Source organism: Diadema setosum, chromosome 8 (assembly GCF_964275005.1).
Source record: "Diadema setosum chromosome 8, eeDiaSeto1, whole genome shotgun sequence".
Lineage (NCBI taxonomy): Eukaryota > Metazoa > Echinodermata > Echinoidea > Diadematoida > Diadematidae > Diadema > Diadema setosum.
The window spans coordinates 3208446-3231920 of NC_092692.1; the positions used below are offsets into that span (position 1 = coordinate 3208446).

At 40.0% G+C, this 23475-nt stretch overlaps 2 protein-coding genes across 3 annotated transcripts in view; one reads left to right on the forward strand and one right to left on the reverse strand.

The window, feature by feature from the left end:
• LOC140231551 (testis-expressed protein 47-like) overlaps nucleotides 1–17846 on the reverse strand; it is a 48406-nt gene extending 30560 nt beyond the window's left edge. Inside the window, exons 1-5 of one of the 2 annotated variants that reach the window (XM_072311688.1) lie at nucleotides 17751–17846; nucleotides 9032–9104; nucleotides 8397–8500; nucleotides 7171–7371; nucleotides 5846–5905 (exon numbers count right to left, since the gene is read on the reverse strand). In XM_072311688.1, coding sequence (XP_072167789.1) covers nucleotides 5846–5905; nucleotides 7171–7371; nucleotides 8397–8500; nucleotides 9032–9104; nucleotides 17751–17840 — 528 coding nt within the window. In that variant the 5' untranslated portion in view covers nucleotides 17841–17846. Of the gene's footprint in view, nucleotides 1–5845; nucleotides 5906–7170; nucleotides 7372–8396; nucleotides 8501–9031; nucleotides 9105–11886; nucleotides 12028–17750 lie in introns of those variants that run through there. The other variant, XM_072311687.1, reaches the window with a different exon arrangement.
• Nucleotides 17847–18758: 912 nt separating this feature from the next.
• Nucleotides 18759–20797, forward strand: LOC140231702 (G patch domain and ankyrin repeat-containing protein 1-like). Its single transcript, XM_072311856.1, has one exon. The coding sequence runs from the start codon at nucleotides 18759–18761 to the stop codon at nucleotides 19863–19865; it is 1107 nt and encodes a 368-aa protein (XP_072167957.1). The 3' UTR covers nucleotides 19866–20797.
• The last annotated feature ends 2678 nt before the right edge of the window (nucleotides 20798–23475 follow it).

The following is a 23475-nucleotide window of genomic DNA, read 5'->3' on the forward strand; positions in this document are numbered from 1 at the left end:
TTCATTCCTCTTTCTTAGGAATGCTGTGTACATGTGAAGTGGGTCGTATGATGTTCTTCCTGGAAGCTACAGGTGCTGCCCTAAGCAGCGGCTCTTCTTTTGCCAAAAGATGAATTAAAGGTACTGTTTATCATTGGGAGTGGTGATTTTAAAAATGTTAGCGTTATCACATTTTATGCATATGTGTAGGTCAGTTGCATCACAAAACATCTTACCATATAAAAATTTTGCAATAAAGCCTATAAGGAGATACCACTATTTTCTCCCTAAACCATAATGGTTTAGTCTAGACGCAATTTCATTATAACTATTGTTCACATTTTGTATACTTGATGCATCACGCGTTACCCCGGGGTACCGTTGTACCCCGGGTTACTGTGTTGTGTAGCGCCACCTCACGTCTTCTCGAGGACAGCCACAGAGAAATGCATGCACTGTGTGTGCGTGTACATAGTCATTCCCATGCCACTGCATGTTATTCTATGCGTGCATGGAAGCTGCAATACCACTAGCATGTGCTTCAGTGCAGTGCAATGCAGTGGCTAGCGCGCGCTAGCTCCAGCACCAAAATAATTTCCTCTTTTTGGCAACCTTGGGTATAACCTTTTTGAAAAAATAAATAATTCAACAAAATGGCTGATTTTTATTTGGTACCCCGGGATACCATTTATGTCATCATTTGACAATACTTAACATTGCTGATACTGATAAACTTTTTTTTTTAATCTGGTTGTTTCTATCCCTAACTCACATTTTAGAACTATTTTGAAGCACTAACACTGGGCTTTTGTTTCATCTGCTAATGATAAACAATGCCTTTACACAAGATAACATAGGGAGTCTATAACAGATGATTCATATTTGCAGCTAACATCGCCCTATCTGATTGACATGGCAGCATACTAGTTAACAAGCACTTAATGGAGCAAGAATCTCTGTATTTTTTCCCTTTTTTTACACAGCTTGAAGACTTGTGACAAAAAGAAGCAATGCTGATGACTACTTCCTTTGTCTCATTGCCAAACTAGGCCAGAGTATGGCTTTAACAACAGTTTGACACTTGATATTCTGGTGCCTGTTTACCAATTACGCCATGCCCTTTCTCGCAGTCCTAAATGACACATCTATTGCTGAATTATTCCTGCTGCTGCCTCTGGTGATTTTACATTTGACATTCTCTCACTGTAATTAGCATGATTTATGACATCAGTCTGCCCACTTCTCATTTACTGCCATCACATCATATGCTAAGAAACTTTGCTGGAATACTCAGTGGGGTAATGAACGGATGCTCAACTCTCAGCTAGCACGAGATGTCCTCTTTAACTCTAAGCTAGCAAAATATGTCCTCTTTCTAATGACATAGAAGCTCCTTAGCTCGACTGAATCAACACTCTATTATCATGATATTGCTTCCCATTTATAAGCAGTGGCTACATAGCTAGGCCACCAACAGGGCACACAGCAGTGATCCTCGCATCTAATGCATAAAATGATATAAAAAATCCAAGTCTGTCCGTCTGCAACCCTACGCCGCCTTACTTCAAACAAGGTCGGTTCGCTGTAGCACACGTATCATTGCGTGCTCATAACTTGTTCATGGTTGGCAATTCGTGTAAGTTTCATGTCTTAAAAAAGGCCAACAGCTCTAATCGGCCAATAGCTCTAATCAGCGAAACTTTATGTCATGACCGTTTCTAGTTTTACAGAATACTATTTCATCTATAAACCTGACTTCTGCATACATTAAAGTAAAGATCATCAGACATTTCTTGCCATATGAATCCATACAGATATCTACCCTGTTTTCAGTGTTCAGTGTTGACTGTGATCAGAGAGAAGAATATTTCATACATGCCATTTTTCAAGCAACATGCAAAAATGTTTATAACATACAGTGCTCACTGATACTGAGTAACAAATGCATAGATATATCATTTGACATGCCTAGGAGAGATGAAAACATTCCAACCCCCGAGTGTTGTTTGTTCATATTTGTAGTGAATGAAGTGCTATTGTTCAAATTTGTACTAGTAAGTCAAATAAAAAAGAGAGTTCCCTTGCATAAAGTCTGAACAGTATGAGCCCAGGGTACTATGTACAAGTGAGTATATGTGTGTGTGTGTGTGTATGTGTGTGTGTGTGTGTATGCGTGTGTGAGTGTGTGGGTGGGTAGGTGGGTGTGCATGTTTGTGTGTTTGTATCTGTAGATGGTAGTACACATGACCATGTCATTCAAATGGTTTGTCTTTTGTGAACATAAACTATTCCTTGTAGTCTGATTGCATACTGGCAAATTCATGAGTAGTGAATTGTAGATTGGTGTCTAGAATATCTGCTATAGATGTGAATGTATGAGAATAATGTGTGCTGGTACACTCTATGGCCCGAATTCACAAAGGTGGTACAAACAAAACCATGGTTTAAACCATGGACAAAAATCATGGAGCGCCAAGTGTCGCACGGAATATATCGTTACGAAATTGGTCATTTCGTCGACCAATTCGTTAACGAAATGTTCATTTAGTTACAAAATGTTGTCATTTCGTTACAAAATAACCATTTCATCGACGAAATGACTGATTTCGTAACAAAATATTCCATGTGACACTTGGCGCTCCATGGTTATAGTCCATGGTTTAAACCATGGTTTCATTTGTACCACCTTCGTGAATTCGGGCCCATGTGCATATTATTACCTCCGCCAAGGAGGGAGGTTATGTTTTTGTTACCGTTGGTTTGTGTTTTCGTTTGTTTGTTTGTCCGTGTGCAAAATAACTCAAAAAGCGGTGAACAGATTGGAATGAAACTTGCAGGAAAGATTTAGAATGATACAAGTAACAGATGATTAAATTTTGCTAGTGATCCGAGAATTTGGGGGAATTTATGAAGGATTTTTGATATTTTGGCAGGTAGGGTCAATGAACTTGGGAGTTCAGGCTGCGCGAATTTGAGGTTTGCATGCGCGCACTAAAGTGCATGCTCTAGTTTCTGCGAGGGGCGAGGCGCGCCGTGCAGCTGAGGGTTTATGAGGTAACAAAGGCTTCTATATTGGGAAATCGAGCTACTTTCAGCACACAATGCTATAAGTACGTATGGGTGGAAATCATGATACCCTATGGAAGAACAAGATTAGTGGTGGAAATGAGCTGCATGCTTGGCGGAGGTCTGCACTCTCAGAGTGCTTCTCTAGTTATGCATGTATCACAGCAATTACTATCTACTTCCTGTATTTCCACAAAACATGTATGAACACAATGCTGGTACAACATAGATATTTTCAAATTATTAGAGGCATGACGTAGTATAATCCATTCTTGATAAACGTACATGATTTCACAACATCATTAAAGAAACAAGTACCGTATTCACTTGTTTGTTGTTTGTACACCATGCTGACAGCAAGTCTAAATTAACGTTGAGAAGAGAAATTCTGTGTATAACTCAAAGCACACTGTACAGACTGTAAATTGAAAAAAAAAAAAATGTGAACATTTTACCCTCTCTGGTTTGAACTACAGCATGCTGATATTTTTTTTTTTTAATTGTAAAGCCATATGTCTAATGCCATGTTCAAGTGCTCAATAGCAAACTGAACCGTATTATACAACACCTATTTAGAATGTAGTATCTGATTGGTCAATTGCCCATCATATGACATTTAGTGAAAAGTTCCATTGCACGCTCTGGCTGTCAGTAGTGCAATTTTGTTTGACCAAAATGTTCCATTGCACGCACTCTGATGTCACAATAAACAAACATGTGCCGCGCGCACTCAACAATTACAAGCGCGCTTACAAGCGCATACTTTTGTCACTCATTTTTGTAAACAACTTCATTTCGCATACGTACATGTACATACACGGTGACTGCAACTGTGAGGCTACTCATTCGTCTTTCACGGAAAATGGTTGCCATTTCTGTGCTAAATTCAAGAATCTGTGAGTACCAAATCTGTTGACGTTCGAGGTGTTGTATAAAACAAATAGTGTATGGTCTTTACTCGTGCAATGGAACCAGATTTCGCACTTGGTGAAAGATGAGGCGCACTATTCAACTCGGCTTCGCATCGTTGAATAGAGCGCCTCTATCTTTCACCTCATGCGAAATCTTGTACCATTGCACTCGTGACCATTCACTATTTGTATACTATACCATGCCAGAATAGCAGTGTTTGAGCGCTCTGTGGAGATAGTGTACCTCATATGTTATTTCTGGACTCGAGTCAGAGGGATCACACATTTTATAACAATGGGGTCATTCACCTCATCCCCAACAAAGAGAATCACATCTTTGAATTATAATGTAGCATTTCACACACATTCTATTCAGAATGTTAACAACTTCTAGTACAGTGCACTCTTGGACCAGTTTCTGTTCAAGTGCTCGAAGGCAGGGTACGGTTACAGTAAGCTTTTTGGATAGTGGTCCACTTTGGCACAGTACGGTACAGTATGGTAAATTTTGGGAGCATTTGAGTGCTCCTTCCGGTGTGGTATGCTTAAAGAGAGTGCTTGAATACACCTATGATCTCTACCTTCTTTCTCTCTCTCTCTTTCTCTATACACGGAATATGTCATATTTATGTACCTTGGATATGCCCAATCAAGAACATGACTTCTCATGCTTTAAAGGTGCATGGTCCCGGTGTTTTAGTCAAATGCGTACGCGGGCGCACGGCACAAGTTTCCTATAGAGACCTACCTATCGACTCCTCTTTAGCGCTCACGCTGTGGCCCACTTCTCCAAGTCCGAAGAAGTCCGATTCACTGTAGTCAGTGGGCCGATCACAGTTCGGCTCATGATTCGGCTGAGGCGGATGACAGCTTTAGCAAACTTCTTTTGTGATGTCATAATAACAAGCACATATGCACGCACCCTGGCATTACTACAGACTGCGCGATGCGCAGAGAAGACAACGAAGGCAACGTTACTTAGCAACACCTAAACACTTTACTCTTGATGACAGCTCAACTTCGGTAATCTTCGTATCAATGCTAAAGGTGATCGGCAGTATCATCAACAGCGCCCTCTACACTACCGGGACTATGCACCTTTAACCCTGGTTCACCAGCCAATCCCAGCTCTTGTTCAGGAGACACACACACACATACACATACACATATCATATACAGAAGGTAAAATGTACATTCATTGGAAATGATGTGGAATCTCAAAGTAAAACTGTGAAAGAATATTGTTTTGTTTCTGATGCAAACTGAATGAACTGACTTCATTGTGTTCTGTTTTATATTGTTTTTATGTAATTTGACAAAAAGAGATGGGACATGCTTCTAAAATCATCATTCTACCAAAAATATCAAAGCCATTATGACACATTCATTTCCAAAGATACAAATGAAATACTCTTACGATGACCCATTCACAAACTCGGCCACATACGGGATAGCAGCAGTGGTAACTGAACACGCACTTCGGCAGAGGCACGGCCGGCAGAGGCACGGCCTAATTGTGACCTTTGACCGAGCTAGGAATTTGGCCAGATCCTGGTCTGCTATTGTTCACAAATCATTCGATTGGCACCTGGCGCCTGCCTGGCGCTAGCCTGGTGCTGATAACAACAGCACCAAAACAGCCCAACCATATACTCAAAATTTTACGACTTAGCCCGGGCTTGGCCCTTACCTGAAAGTTACTGACAGTGATATCAGATCTTTTACTATGTCAATGAATCACCCACCTGAGAGTATCAAATGGGGAAGCATTACCTCCCTATCACTATATGACCAACATTTGGAATAGTAGCTGCTGTACAAGTTCCATGCATTTATTAATACTCCATGTGTAAATCAATTATCACTTGAGAAGTACGAATGTCACTTACCTTTGGCTGCTTTGCAAGATATGATCCTAACTTCAGCATCAATGCCAAACACTCAGGTGCCTGTGGTATAGCAAAAAAGCAATGCTGTTTTTTAAAATCATGTTATTTAGTAAAAATACATTCAGTCAAAAAAGAAACTGCTTGGCAGAAGTACTCAGCTAGGAGCACACGACATATTTGTGCATGTGCACATTTTGCGAGTACAGCTGGGCAGTATCAATTATGTGCCATGGTCACTCTCCCCTCCAAATATTTATTTTTATATAGAAGTCATACCCCTTGAACTTTCTCCCATAACAAGGGCTGACACAATAGGTACCCCTGTATATCCCAGATAATATAATCACTGTATCAATGTACCACATTCCCCAGAGAGGGTATGAATCATGGAATGGTCTCAGTAAAGATGACATTGGTAAACAACATATCAGTGCAAGATCAGCACTAGAGTGAGCAATGAAATCAAATGTGCCTGTTTTACAATGTTTTGTTTTTGCATACTATTATGTAAATGTCGTACAGATACTTGACTTTATCCCTCATTCTAATAGAATAATTAGCCTGCTATGATAAGAAATGTCAAAATCTTGATTTAGAGCCATTGGTGACTATTGTGCCACTATGAACATAGAATTTACTACACAGCATCATCCGAGTTATCTTTACTTTTTCAGGCCCCGATGTTAAATATTTTGCTAAAGACTGAAACCCAGCAGAAACCAGCAAGCTTGAAAGTATCATATATTCATTCTAATTAGCTGAAAGCTAAATTGGAAGTGATTGTTATTTCTGCTCACTTTATACTCAACTGCTACTGTTTTCTTTCACTTACGGTAAACGTGGAAATTTTCGCGCATTTCACGCAACCAAAAACTAGCACAAAAATAAAGCACACGAATACTTTTGCTTGCCATATGTTCCAGTAGTTAATGTCTTGATTCCGCGGAATAAAAAACATGCGAAACTTATCTTACCAGGCTGCGCGCAAAAAAAAATTGTTGTGTGAAAAATATCCACTTTTACAGTATCCCTTTCCCCCTTGTAATGTGACAGGGGGAATGTGCCATCACCTACTGTAAAAGTGGACAATTTCACGGTGGTGAAATTTTCACACATTTCGCGCAACCAGAAACTAGCACGAAAATAAAAGCATGTGAATATTTTTGCTTGCCATATGTTCCTGTACTTGGTGTCTAGATTCCATGTAATTAAACACACGCCAAACTTATCTTACCCGGCTGAGCGCGAAAATATCCACTTTTACAGTATCCCTTTCCCCCCTTGTAATGTGACAGGGGGAATGTTTCATCACCCGCCGTACTCACCAGCTTCTCAATGGGTTCAGTGGTTTCATACTCCTGAAGCCTGGAGGCTGGCAGGTTGAGGACTCGAAAGCTCCACTGGGAGAAGAGTCTGGTGGGCACATTGCTGGAGATGACCAGGATCTTGCTCTGCTCCACCAGGCCACCACCCTCAATCATGTCACGGAGATCTCGGATGAGGGCCATTAGCATCTCGCTGGATGACTAGGGTTTTTGAAGGCAGTGAGACAAAGGTAGAGGGAAAGATGGCAATTGCGAGTCAATATGTGATCCTGCATCACAAAGCCAACAAAAAGTTGTCAGCCATGGATGTTAGTTAAAGGCAGATTATGAAAGGGCAGACTCAAAGCTTTAAAATTATACATGACTCCATACAAATGGACTTTCCTGTCGTATCTAAATGATGGACAGAAAGTACACACTCTGGAAAAGTGTTTACTGGTACTGAACAAAGAGGCTTTGAAGTTATTAAAGGATCTACGCACCATGCTGTGCTCTGTACAATGAATGGGACAGAGAACAGGATGTAAAACTCCAGTAGCAGCCACAATGAAGGGATTATCAGATTTTGCTGAGATTTTACATACTCTAGAAGTATATTCTATTTATGACTAATAAGTTTCAAAGCAGTAGCATCATCTCTTCAAAAGTTATTAGAGTTCAGAGTGAAAGGTGTGTAAAGGTGTTTTTTTTTTTAAGAAATGCTAAGGGGGCCCCTAAGACATACCCAACCAAACTATTCTACAAAAGAAAGAAAGTTCTACAAAAACTGAACAGCCCACAAGTCATACAGTCCATAAGCTTGACACTAGGCAAATAAAGCCCATGAGTCCAACACTAGGCAAACAAGGCCCATGAGTCCAACTCTAAGCAAACACGACCTATGAGTTTGACACTACACCAAAAAGGCTCAAAAGTTCTACACATTAACCCTCATGTGGGCCCTTTTTTTTTTTTTTTTGGCTTAGTGTAGGACTCTTGGGCCTTGTTTGCCCATTGTCAGACTCATGGGCCTTATTTATCTAGTGTTGAGCTCAAGGGCTATATGACTCGTGGGCTGTATGACTCATGGGCCTTTTTTCAATGTCTATCTTGTCAGCCGTATCACTTGTGGGTGTAGGTCTCATGGGATGACCCTTTTGTCTCCCTTTCAGCAAACACTCCCCTTTACTTATGGACCCCTTAAATACAGTTGTACTGCTAAATGAAGAAACATGTAAAGCGCTTACCTCCACTAAGTGCACAAAATGGTTGGGATAGACCAGCAGCATCCCTGTGGCTCCCTCACCCTGGAAGTGATTCTGCCAGTTCTTGAACTGCCGTTCATAGTGAGCTGGACACAAACAAAATATTCAGGGTCAGGACAACAGTGGAATTAATTGAGTTATGGGTACAATATTCCCACGCTTTATTCTTTACTTCATCATCATCCGAAAGAATATCACATATTCCTGCTCGATAGAAACAGTTATAAATGTTACGTTTTCAACATTTCAACATGCTTGAACCATGGCATCTGAGCTTATTGACTTTCTTCTAATTCAATGTTTTAGCTTTTGTTATTGATGTGAACAAAGTAGATCCACTAGCAAAATACAATGATGTCATTGAAAAAATGCAAGTTAATCTGTGTTCATGTTTGTTTTTCTGATCCTGGTTGTATATATGTGTTTCTTATGAAAACCTGAGCCCCATTACATAATAGGTGCTCTTTAACATGTCACAAAAGTTCAAAAGGTTTCTCATTATTTCACAAAAAGTTAAAACTGAATCCCCCATCTCAACCAACACTATGCCACCCCTTTAAAAGTCAGACTAGAAGTCAGAGATTCTGCCAGATTACAAAGACGATCCATTCACTCACCTCCAAGGTCTCTCTTATCACTGAGACTGTCATGAAGTTTGGCCACATAGACCAGTCTGTGAAGAAGGGATTTCTGTACAGAGCAAGATATTGAAATATGGCAAGACATTAATACAACAAATAAGAAATTATGAACTGCAAACTGTCAAAAAAGACACAAGTATACAGGAGCCACAGAAGGGGAGGGGGCTAGGGGCTGGAGCCCCCACTTTCTGGGCTTGCCAAAAAAAAAAAAAAAAAATACAGAAAAAAAAAACTAGAAATGTTGCTAAGGCGACTGATATGCCTCTGCCATAATGCATGATTCTCCTAATAGGTCTATAGTACATGTGGACAATGTGTTATTACATTTTGACAAAATTTGCAAAATATTAAAATGACAAGTTTGTCACAAATGTGTTGATGTTCACCTTCCTTGACCTAGGTTTAATTGGATAGATAGGAGAGCATGTATTTGGGGATTTAAGGACTTTAACTTGACTTTGACCCATTCATAAGTTTATGCATTGAGTAATTTCCAAGGTACGGAGAAAAAGTGCAATTTCTGTATTGAAAAGTACATTGTTACCATTTTCATCTGGCCTTTGACCCTAAAATTCATAGCATAATCACTGTCAGGCAGAACATGCATAAATATGTAGAAAGAGTCAAGATAACTTGAGCCACTTCCGAGATATGGAGGAAAAAGTTAGTTCAGCACTTTCCCTTTATCTTTGACCTTTTGACCTTTGAGGCAAAAAAAAAAAAGAAGAAAGTTTCCAGAGAATCTCTATTAGGTTATACATGCATATACCAAGTGTAAAAAAAAATAATCCTGCTGGCATTACATAAATATGAGGGCAATAGTAAAATTTCGAAGTGTTGCCCTTGACCTTTGACCCCATGAACCCTACATTCTCTAGATAATCACTACCAGTCAGTACATGTATATATACTATGTTCCATGAAGATACCTTGAACAATTTCCAAGTTATGGAGAAAAAAGTGAAGTTTTAATATTTTTACTTGACCTTTTGACCTTTGATCTTTGACCTCATGACCCTAAACTTTCACCAGAGAACCTTAATTGGGTAATACATGTATACACTAAGTTTCAAGAAAATATCTTCGGGCATTGCATAGATATGGTGGAAATAGTGAAATTTTACGTATTTGACCTTGACCTTTTGACCTTGAGCATGTGCACCCAAAAGTTGATAGGCACAACTTCACCCCCTAATATTCATACCGGTACATGCCAAGTTTCATTAGGATACCTCAAAAGGTTTTTTAGTAACGCTGTCCACAAAATTCATTACGGACGGACAGAAGGACGGACGGAAGGACGGTCAACCCGAAAACATAATGCCTCCGGCACCGCTTCGTGGCGGAGGCATAAAAAAACCTAGGGAAAAAAATCACAGCAACCAGGAAACCCTGTCCTTAGATTCTTCATGTCTAATGGGGTGGGGTATCAATGACCTTGACACCCCTCTTCCCTCCCCTACCCTAAAAAACAGATATAATAATGATATGTGACCGTGCACCACAAAATAAACAAAAAGTCGCACCCATTGATTTTACGTGATGACTCAAGAAAGGTGAAATGGGTGAACCGAGTCAATTTTGAGTTTTCCATATTTTCTGAAAGACCTTTTCTTCCTCTACATTATTCTTGAATTTGGGATTATAAATTGAATGGGAAAATGGGTTTTCAGCAGTTTTTCTACAACCCCTTTTGGTAGAGTATTCTGATCAGGTTTTTCTAAGAGGCCCCTTTCATTTCTTCAAAATCCTTTGCACCCTCTTTACTTTCAACTCTTAATAACTTTTGAAAGGATGATACTACTGCTCTGAAAGTTGACATTTATCATTGTCAGAATGTGGTAAAAGACCATGCTCAATTTCAGCTTAATCTAATAATCCCTAATTGTTGGTGCTACAGTGGTTAACATCATGTTTTTGTCCCTTTCATGGTACAGGTAGCACGGCTTAGTAAAGATTAAGCACCTATATAGACCCTTTACTTCGGAGCCTCTTTTCTCAAATCACACTTTCCAGAGTGTGTGCTTTCTTTCCAGTATTTATACAGGTTAGAAGAATCCATTTGAAATGAGTTATACATCATTTTAAAGCTTAAAGTCTGCTCATTCAGAATCTGCCCTTAACTAAAAATCCATATCTGGCGACTTTTTGTTGGTTTTGTGGTGCAGGGTTACATATAAGATAAAAATTGTGGCCCGGATATACAACTATATTTACAAGCTAAATTAATACAAAACTGTACCTTATTAAATATTGTATGTGTGTGGCATCTAGAATGGATGTATTAACAGCACAAAATACAATGCACTGATATGGGGGGGGGATCTAAAATGGGGGGAAAAAAGAATGTATACTAGTAGGATGCTAATATTATCAAGAATCAAGATGTTCAAGTTGTATTTGACAGTGAAAGCTATGACCATGATTGCCTTGGGTACAGTACTCAGCTTCACAGAGTTCTGTAGGTTTGAGAACAATCAATAGCACTGGTGAGCCTTTCATAACCTAGCTGTGACATACATTGAATATAGTCACATACAACAGTAAACAGATCAGTTATGATTACCAATTACAATTCTGACACTGTCTTTAGATTCTCTCATATGTCATATTATGTATCATACTACATGCAGTGTGCAGAAGTGATAGTAGCAGTAGTATTAGTAGTTAAAGTAGTAGCAATTGTAGTAGGTGCAGGAGTATACAGTAGCAGTAGTCATGGTAGTTGTGGTTGTAGTTGCAGTATACAACACCAGAGGAGCAGAAGCAGTGCTCGTCTCTTTTACTGTATGTGATAATACAATACATCGCAAAACAATATAATACAATACCCTGTCTGGATCTGTTTTGCGAATCTTGCTAAGAATCGAATCCAGGACACTATGACGGGGTCTTGTCAGCACTTCAGTGGGATCCACCCACCAGTACTGAGGTTGCTGTGCTTGCTTAGGACTACTCCTGTTTGTTGCCATATTCCTAGCTGTAGGACACACCTCTCCACAGCAACACTTGGCTTATGCGTGCAGATCTATCGTCAGCAATCACAGACTTTTAAATGGCTCTAAAACAACAAGCCACATCTGAAGTTGTTGACTGGCTTAAAAATCTCAAGAAGGTTTTATACCACAAACACTGGCTCCAATAAATCATACAAAGTCTTCCAAGGCTGTGCAGAAGAGACTGGATCCTTATGGAAGTTTTCAGTAACCAGTCCACAGTAGACACATTTTCGCTCTGTTCATGGAAAATACTTCATCAACTATCTCTTCCATTTAGCACTCTAAATCACAATCACTGCAGAAGCAGCAAGAGTAAAAGTGAGTCATTTACTCTTGATGCAATAAAGATGGTCTTCAGTTAATGATATGCAGCACACACAAAACATATGGTGCCAAGCCTTGGGCCTGAATTCCAGGTGATCAGCAAGAGGAAGAGCAGATCAAATATACCAGTAAGTCATACACGAAGCACCAATCAATTCTTGATCACAACTCATGAGAAATTCCTCGACTTTCAGAGTTGTCACATGTATCACAACACAGCTGAATGAAGTTATGCTGCTCAAGATAATGACGTCATTCCAATGGCATTTGAGTACGTAGAATGAAGCAAAAATCCGGACAGGAACCACATCTACACACTACTGTACAGCTAGACTCACAGGTTAATTTCAGAAATACACAGACTGAAGGTAAAGAGCCACACAGAGGCATATTTCACTGTAGCATTGGTAGTCATTAACTTGGCTGTCCTCAAAATTCACCAACATTGGACACCCGACTGGAAAGCCAGGTGATACTGTGTGGTTACCATGGCAACAAGCAACACACTGTGATCCATTCAACAATTCACTACAGCTGTCAAACAGCGTTCATCAGCATTGTGTAAATACCTATTCATGGCTTGTTTCAAATATTGATATTCCCATCCTTCATGCATAGGATACCACCTGTATCTTGTCTACTGTATGAAAGCCAAAATAAAGCAGCACAATACAAAGTCACTATTGCTTGAAACCACTGGACAATTGAAAACAGGGTACTTTCTCAGGGTCATTTTAGTTGCACTATTCAGAAATAAGAACTGTTTATCTTATCTGCTTGACTGCCAGACAAAATCTATAATCTCCTCTAGTATACAGCCATCAATTAACTTTTTGCTTTCTCTATTCTTCTTTTGTTCATCATGGCAAATTTGAGCCTGTGCCTTCTGTGGTCCAATAGTGACCCAGGAAATTGCAATTAAGCATTGCATTGCTATCAAAAAATCAATACTAGATCTAGATTTCAATCTATTATGAGTAACCTACAAGTAGGGGGAGCTCTTTCAAGACCTGTCACCCTCTTATCAGATTTACATCTGATACTTCTTGAACTTCCATTGATCAAGATTTCAGTTGTACATGTTTATCCAGCATGAAGGAATTTCTCCTGTATATTCTCTTGAAGTCATTGTAAATACTGTACAGGTTGTGTCAATGCTCTCTCTGTTCTCTGTCTTCCAATAGACGAGGTTCCGTGACGTCAAATGACGCTTTGGCTGAGGGGCAAAAATAAATTTCATGTGTATTACGCACATGGCTCAAGCGCGCTGTACGCGTAGCGTATACCCGCCTGCCTATCATGAGACGTGGTATGTAATTCTTACGCGCTTGCCCACTCATATGGGGGTCCCCTTGCGCAATTTTTGCCCCTCAGCATGACTTGGTGACGTCACTGGAACCTCGTCTATATTATCTCTTTCTGTTTTACTTTGCTTTGTGTTTGTGTATTACCTGAATTGATTACCTGAATAGATGATGACACCCAGTCAGTCAAAAACTTGCAGAGAGCCATTCAAAGGATTCAATCCTGAGCCTGATAAGTTCCATATTATCTATCCATGGGGTGGTCAATTTATGCAACCTGGATTAAATTTGTCATGCCTATGTTTCCAATGATCATTGAGCTTAGACTTGAAGGTGTCAACAGATGTTGCCTCGACAGCTTCTGCACAAAGGCTATTCCAAGAATTTACAACCCTCAGGTTGAAAGAGTTTAACCTCTTAACTAGTTTTGACACCTTCCTTTATACATCTTAAACTTTACATGAACCTGTGTAACTTGATCATTGATATAAAAGAGAACAGCTGGATCAAAATCTTCCACATCAAGCAAAATTTTGAGCACTTGAATCATACATTTAATTTTGTATCTGCACATTTACGTTGATACTCTAGGGATGAAATCCCCAAAGACTTGAGTCTCTCAGAATATGACAATGATTTAAATTCAGACATTAACTTGGTTGCTCTACCCTAGGAACCAATTCAAGCTTTTTGCTTCACTCTTTGGTACATCATTCCATACACAAGAGCAATACTCCAAGAGCTCTTGTATGGAATGATCTCTGTAAAATGACTGCAACATCACTGTATCACAAGCAATGAATATTGGAATGTTTATCGCCACATAATATAGCTATTATGCAATTTCATCACAACTATTTTCATTTCTGTTTTTGGTCAGAACTGACTTCTCCCCCCCCCCCCCAAAAAAAAAGAAGAAAATATTAGATAACTTAGATAACTACTTGATTAGAGCCAGATTTCAAAAATGATGTGGGGGTTGGTACAAAAGGGGTGGATTAAAATGATTTCATGCTGAAAGGTGCTGAACTGCTGTTCAAAATTGCATACTGTAGGCCAATGTTTCTATCAACAACATAAAAAAAAAATATATATATAAATACATATAGAATATATTTATATACAGAGTACCGGTATGTTCTATAATCACTATTGTAATTACATGGTACAGTAAAAGCACCACCAGGAGCCAACAGCAATTCTGTTTTCTTGCTCATCATGTCATCCAATGGCTGAATTGGCATTATGTGATTATCAAGGACTGCTAAAATTTGGACACAATGATGGCAGTGTATGTGTGTAAATGTACCTGTCTGTACATCTTACGAACACAAGATGGTGCAACACAATGGCTGATGCCCTAAACCGGCACGGATAACAGAACAGTATGAACAGGGAGGTTCCCACCTCCCTGGTATGATGGTACCCCTGGTAGGATGTGGCATAACCCCGGGGCGCTCCCTTGTATAGAAATCTAGTTGTCGCGTTTGTTGCAGTTAGAATGAGATGTGGCAGTGCATGAAATAGGGAACACTGTACCTGTCGATAGTTAACTAATTACTAGATCTAACTGCGACCAGCCTGAACGTGAAGCTCCCACAGTATAACTGTGTTTAAGGAGCTCCCCGGGGTTAATTAATTACCACATGTCTGCGTGCCTTCTTCTTCCTGCTCAGTACAGTTACAGTCCACCTTTGGTGTATTGTCGGGAGGAGAAAATTCTCCTGCCTTAAAGTTATTAGGATTAGTTACACAGGTCAAGTCAAGTTTTCTGCAATCTCTAGTTTAGTGAGGTGCCCGCACCTCGTCAGGGGCCCGAATACCGTCACCCCGCTTAAAGGTACTAGCCCACATTTGCAAACCCACGAAAATCAAAACTGCATAAAACAGGTCCAATATGACTTCAAGTACAAGTTATAACAGTAACATACCTCACCTGTTGCTCTTTGTCTATACCATTCGATAAAAGAGAGAAAAATCATCGTTTTAAAATCAATTTTCAAACCGGGTCAACCCGACCCAAAATCGAATTACGAGCGCGGGCTAGCTACGTACATTAACTTACACATGTATCACATGCATGTAGTAAGTGCGTGGACCGGAGCTAGCGAGCGTTTTCATACGCATGCATACGGTGCATTTTCATTTATTTTTATGAAAGTAATGGACTAATTGGAACGAAATTTTGCACAGGTGTTACTGCAATCATACCCAAACTCCATGCTAACTATGAGACCAATTGCTGCAGGTTTGCAAATGTGGGCTAATACCTTTAAAATTGAAAATTGTTACAAGCGCGCTAAACAAAAATTTATGCCCGCTAAACAAAAATTTAAGCCCGGGACCATGTTCAGTACGCTTGAAACTTGACAGGGCTACCACAACCAAGCAAATTGTGGTGAAAACCGAACAGTTTTTCGCGAAAATCTGAAATTTTATGAGGAATACGTGTTACAAGTATCATCACTGTCACCCGCACGCATCTTTTATGTGTATGTCTATGGGAGCATCACGGTCACCCGCACACGTCTTTTACGTGCTTTGTCCATGGGAGTGCTGGTGACGAGTTGCGGGCCCCTTCCTTGGCACACAACTATTCCGAATCGTTCACATTTGGCGACGATAGCTGCAAATTTTCGATATCAATCAGTGAACTTGTGATTCCATTGGAATCTTCAGCATTTTCCTTGTAAGTTGTATGTGAAGGTGATTTCATAGAATTTCAGTGACGAAATGTGATTCAAATATGCACAAACATTAACTATGACGAGGTGCGGGTCACCCAAGTATACCATCATTTCATTTCATGATATAGAAAGGGCGGGTCTCTAACTATTAACAGTTAGTCTAGGGTAACATCCCCAGTATTCGGTCACTTAAGCTTTTTTGCAATATTTTTCAAACTAAAATAATACATACATACATCATATCTACAGCAATGTATGTGAAATATATCAAATTTCTTGAATCTCAACTTTCATTTCGTTAAATATCTCACAGAATTGCACAAAATCGCGAAATATTTCACCTTGAAATTCCCCAGTATACGGTCATCGGCTCCAGTATTCGGTCATGCGATGTGCGCGTTCAAAGTCAATGCGTGTTCAAGGCAGCTGAAAAACGCGCGCGCGCGCTACCTTGTTGGCGCAAAATCGCATCGGGGAAGTTGCGGCGACCGTTGGTGACCGAATACTGGGGCCTCGGCACTTGCATTCAACCCTTGTACATTGGGACACTGTATCGGCACGTACGGACATTTTGTTTTTCTTTTGCGTTTTTGAGGATACCATTACACTCCAAGCTTGCGATAAGCGAAAAATCCCGAGAGAGAACGGCGTATTTCTCGATTTTTAGCGCTTTTTCGGCGACCCGTACTCTTAAAACTGGGCCTTATCCGCGCGCGCTTTTGGAAAGTAGCGCCGATTCTGCACTTTTGACGGTAAAATTTGGGATTTTGGATGGATTTTTGGAGGGGGCTAAGGGAGTTTCCTGTTGTGAATGAGTGTGCAAGTATGTGAATTAGTGTGATTTGCGTGTGTTGTGACAGTTGAACTTACTGGCTGGTGACTAGTGATAAGTGACCGAATACCGGTGCCTGACCGAATACTGGTGCCCTTACCCTATTTCTTTTTTTTTTTCTCGCAACACACATAAGTTAACGTTAGGGGTTCTAGTACACTTTCATCGACATCAGCATCACATGATATGTTGTGTTGTCAGGCTCAGAACACACAAGTTAAACCATCTCATCTGTTTTATGCCATGATAACCGTAAAGTTGAGAGGTAGTAACTTAACTTGTGATTTCATGTCAGTCATGATTGGTTCTCTTTGCTAAGCAGGGGAAAGAAAGCAAACAAAACTGTGTGGAGAGGACAGGGGTAAGCTGCAGCTGAGGGCATAATCATGATCGGCTTCACCCGCAACCCGGTGGGGCTGATCTGAGGAGGGCGGTGAGTCCGAGGACCGAGGTAGAGGTGGAACGTGGTAGTCAGACAAAACAAACTACTTCCACATGTCAAAAATTTATCAAATATGACAAATTTAGATGCCTGATATACTCCCTCACCTTATTCAGTGCTCTATTTCTCTCCTCTATGACTTCAAGGAGATTTAATCTGGCATTTTCGTACATCGACTCAGCTCGTTCCGTTGCCATTTTCAGCTCGCTTTCGGTTGTCACAGCAACTTCAACGGCACGGACGTGCGGGCCCGCGCCGCCGCATGATCGCTCGCACGCATACACTAGGTGCGGCGAGGAATGACGAGCGAAGCTTCAAGGTTTCCAAGCTTCGTCACGTCGGGAAGACGTCGCAACTTTATTTCTGACTATGGCAAGTGTATGTGGTCACTGAAACTGCTAGTGACTGCTTCAAAGAGGATGAAGTGAGTATAAAGTCTTTTTATAACCGTAGCTACACCCCAATTGTCGTGACTGAAAAATCTACATACTGATCCTCTGACTGTCTTCCTATTTAAAGTTCATTGTGTGATGTGTACGTTCCCACCTATTGCTTTTTGTGTTGTTAATCGTAATTACTCAAAATTAAAATTAAATTTAAACTACAGACCCTTTTCTCGTGACTCTCGTGTTGTAAGGGCACAGTGTTGTTCTGTGCAGTGCCTAGTTTTCTTTTTAGGGAGTAATATGCATAAAGATGATTAAATGAACAGGATTTCTTTATTTCATTATTTTAATTCAGTTATTTAAGAATTTATTGCAAATTTCATGAATTTCATGAAATTCAATAGTGTGAAAGTATTGCCGCCAGCTTCAGTAACACTTGATTAAATGGCACTGTAAAGAACAGCTACATGTATTATTAATATCATGTACCAATTGCTTTGATTTTAAAGAATAAGCAGAAGCATAAACAAGCTGTGAACTGAAATGGTCACATGGTCACATCCATGTCATGTGATGTTCTATGAATTCTTCAAATTTTAATTGATTTATTTCCACCAAATAAAATTTGACCTAGAAATATGCATGTATTGATATTAGCTCTTTTGATCATCGCAGTAAACCATTGTCTTTGTAGGTATAACACAAGTGGCATTGTCGTCGGTGATCAACATGGCCTTTGGCTTGGAGCCAGTTTTGTTTGTCAGAGCAAAAGATTGCAATGTATCAGACAATGGCGAGCATCTCCAGCCAGTTCAGACTCAGAACGATGATGAGGAGAGTGGAAGACAAGCCAAGGAATTTTATGAGAGCATCATAGCATCTGAACCGTCACAGCCAACACCAGAGTTACGAAATGGTGAACAACATCGACAATCAAGGAAAATTGGCAACAAACAGCATGGTTCTCTTCAACCTTCAAGCCAGAAAAGCAAAGTAGGCTGTTCGAGTTCAAGTGCAGGCTCTCGACAAGGAGATACATCAAAGAGACTTCATGAATTACTGCGTCATTGTCAGGAGGGAAACTTACGTGGGGTGAAGGGCCTACTGTCAAAAGGAGATGTATCTCTTAAACACAGCGATCAGTATGGCTGGAACGCCCTCATGTGTGCGGCATACAGTGGCCATTTTCGTCTTGTCAGGTACCTCTCAAAGAAGGACTCTTTTCTGTGTCATCACCGTAACAAACAAGGGCAGTCTGCTGCAGATCTTGCTAACTTGGCTAGACACCACTCAATCGCTAGGTTCCTGCAGCAGTGTGAAGAGGGCAGTCCAGCTATGACGGAAGTAGTCGCGGGAGCGGCATGCTCTTCTCCTTCCAGAACTAACCAGCCATACTGGTGTGAGGCATGCCAAGTGGAGATCCGCGACAGCGCTTCTGACATGCATCAACGTTCCACTGCACATCTGTTCAGCTGCAAGCACGCTCCAAAGTCAACCCTCTACCACATACCGGAATCCAACAGGGGATACCAGATGCTGCTCCAGGATGGTTGGGACGGAGAGATGGGCCTGGGGAAGGCGGGGGAGGGCAACAAGTTTCCAGTGAAGACTATCCTTAAGAGAGACAGGCGTGGCCTTGGTGCAGCCGACACAGACAGTAAACCAAGAATTACTCACTTCAAGCCATACGATACCGACGCTGTTAGGAGGCAGCCCAAGAAAGAAAGGAAAAACCAGGTGAAGATGAATCCTGTGGATAAAAAGGCAAAAGTTAGAGACAGGGATAGGCAGAAAGTCATGGAAATAGACTTTAGAAGGTCTTTCCATTTGCCTTAACCCATTGAGGACGAGCCACGAGTATACTTGATCAAGAGTCTATGGGAAATGGGTGTTGTGGGCTTGTAGCAAAATCAGCGTCTTCAGTGTCAAGCTCTGTGTGATTAATTTTCCAAATGCTTTACATGTCTCATTTGTCCTCCATTATTACAGTAACCTGGCTTTAAAGGTGAACTCAGATTTCATTATTGTCATTGCAATACTACATCTGCCTTTATTTTTGATGAATTTATTGACATCCATGTGCTTGTTGTGCTATTTCTGTTCAGGGCACAAGTCACAAATGTGAATGCAATCTAAATGTAGGGAATCTTTGCCTTCTATTACATACACATTGATTGGTTGATTGATACCTTTTACAGTCTGGTAAAAGTGTCCACACATGTGAGTTCATATCATACAGTGTAATATCAAATGTACCATCAGTGATAGACCAGATTTAACAGAAAGTGTACCAGTAGTATGATTCTAAGCCACTACACACTTCATAATGGATGAAATACTGTCAATTGCATGCATTTACCATTTGTCATTGTGCATGATAACTTTTAGACTGAAAAAGGAAATCCATGATGATTGACCAGCATGCCTCCTATTAATGCCCAAACGTGCTTGTAGACTGTCAGTTTAAAGTTAGTAGTAATTGACATCATTTTTATTCTATTCATGTAACATCCTTTAAGGAAGTGATGAAGAATCAGCTTACGTATGTAAGATCTGAGCATACTTCAATTTGAAAGCAAGACCAGAGTATCCAGATGCAGGTAACAAGGATACACTGCAGGTACAAATATCAAAGCTTGGAAGAAAGTTATATAAACTTGTGTCATTAACTTTTCCACGTGACAGTTTAGTTTTAGCATGTCCAGTAAAAATGGAAATTTTCATGGTGTGGAAATTTTTGCGCATTTTGTGCAACCAGAAACTAGCGTGAAAATAAAAATATGCAAATATTTTTGCATGCCGTATGTTCCAGTTGTTACATCCTGATTACCGGGATTTAAAAACATGCAAAATTTATCTTACCCGGCCGAGCGCGAAAAATTACTTGCACGAAAATATCCACTTTTACAGTAAACTGAAGATTCTGTCATGTTGTGATATATGATGCTCAAGCCGTAAGGTTCATGGTCAGCTTATGCATCATTTTGTAACAGATTCACTACATGCTTTTGTGAGACATTGGAAACCACTCTTGAGTTTGATGAACTCTTGAGTTTGATGAAGTACCATTTACAACAGCCTAGCATGGTTGTTCCTCATAATGGTCATAACAAAACAAAAAAAAGATAACAATTACCCCCTTGAGGACAAGTCCCGAATATACTCGCAGGGTTCTCGCCAGGAATTTCTTCACGCTTGTCGGCATTTATGCGCGCTGTTCTGGGGGTGGGTACGGGAGGGGGGTTCCCCCTCCCGCGCGAAGCGCGGAAGCCTTCGCTAATGCTCAATACAACACAGATAAATCGCCGCTAAAATGCCACTAAATGCGACATTCTCACGGAGATGTAATGAACGTTGTGAGGGGCATATTCTCACAGAAACAATGCAGAAACTCCATACCTTATGTTAGCGGCAGTTCCTAAATAATACCGGTAAATGAAAGAGAAGTAGGTGCCGATGGTGGAGGTTCCGATTTCTTTTAGGCCTTTCCTTTTTCACTGTTGCAATAATTAGCCGCCTCTGCATCGCAACAACGCGCGCCGTGTTGCTTTCTCGCCGTCTGCTCGACCACGTGGTAGGCCTATTGCATGCAGATGCGCGAGAAGCGATCGAGAACTTTCGGGACATCGTTGCACTTTCCTTTCTGGGTATACTGCGGTAGTTTGGCCGTGACATCAAAGAGATATCCTACAATTTTAAATGTAATGATGGTCATTATTCCGAAGGTTTGTTTAATCATAAAATGAAACGATTCATTACTGAGTACTTCGAAGGTTTGTAATCGAAAACAACAACAACACCAAAGGTCGGTACTACAGATGAATGTTCAAAATAAAACTGATTTCGTTCGAAGATTAACAAGCATTTTTTCTTTATTATTTTCCGATCAACGAACCTTCAGAAAGGAATCTATCATTTATCATCGTTATTGTTTCAGAATAAAAAACCTTCAGAATAAGAAAACACCGTTTTGGGGCCGTTGTTGTATTCCGAAATTATACTGGCAGAACATTCGAAATAACAAAACTGATTTCGTTTGGATATAAACGAATATTTTCTCCTTTATAATTTTTCTATTAACGATCATTCAGAATTAAGAATGTAGAGTATTATTTTGCCATTATTCTGTCGGAGTAACGAACCCTGAGGGTAAGAAAACTATAACCGTTTTCATTTCTTCTTTATATCGTTTTCCGATTAACGATCGTTCAGAATTAAGAATCTAAAGTATTATCGTTATTCTTTCGCAGTAACGAACCTTCAGAGTAAAAGAAAACTAACAGTTTTGGGGCCGTCGTTTTATTCTGAAATTTCACTGACGGAAACGTTCGAAATAACAAAACTGATTTCGTTGTGAAATGAACGGACATTTTTTAGAATCATTTTTGGATTAACGAACCTTCAGAATAAGGAATATAGCATTGTTTTATCATTAATCTGTCGGAGTAACGAACCCTAAGAGTAAGAAAAGTGCAACTCTTTTTTTGGGCAGTTGTTTTATTCCAAATTTCACTGGCAAAACGTTCGAAATGACGCACTGATTTCGCTTTGAAATTTACGGACATTTTTCTTTATTCAATTTTCGGTTAACGAACCTTCAGAATAAAGAATCTACAATTTATTATTTCATCATTACTACTTCTGTCGGAATAACAGACCCTTATAGAGTACGAAAACACGCTGTTTTGTGCCGTCGTTTTATTCCGAAATTTCACAGACAGAAACGTTCGAAATAAAACTGATTTCGTTGTGAAATGAACGGACATTTTTTCTTAATCATTTTTTTTTTTTTGATTAACGAACCTTCAGAAGAAGGAATCTAGCATTATTTTTTCATTAATCTGTCGGAGTAACGAACCCTCAGAGTAAGAAAACTGCAACTGTTTGGGGGCAGTCGTTTTATTCCAAAATTTCACTGGCAAAACGTTTGAAATGACGCACTGATTTCGTTTTGAAATTTACGGACATTTTTCTTTATTCAATTTTCGGTTAACGAACCTTCAGAATAAGAATCTACAATTTATTATTTCATCATAACTACTTCTGTCGGAATAACAGACCCTTAGAGTACGAAAACACGCTGTTTTGTGCCGTCGTTTTATTCCGAAATTTCACTGGCAGAACGTTCGAAATAACAAAACTGATTTCGTCGTGAAATGAAGGGACATTTTTTCTTAATCATTTTTGGATTAACGAACCTTCAGAATAAAGAATCTAGCATCATTTTATCATTAATCTGTCGGAGTAACGAAAAAAAAATGAACCTTGGTGGCGATAACTGATGCTGGTGTAGAGAAAAACAAAGACAGCTCGCTCTAAAGATGCCTCCTTCTTTCAGTTTATTTTCTCCCCAGTCATTCTTATCGTTCTCCTCCCATGAACCCCTGCCATGCACGGACGATGAACAAAACAAAATGTTACCGACGCTGCAATGAAAAAAAAAAAG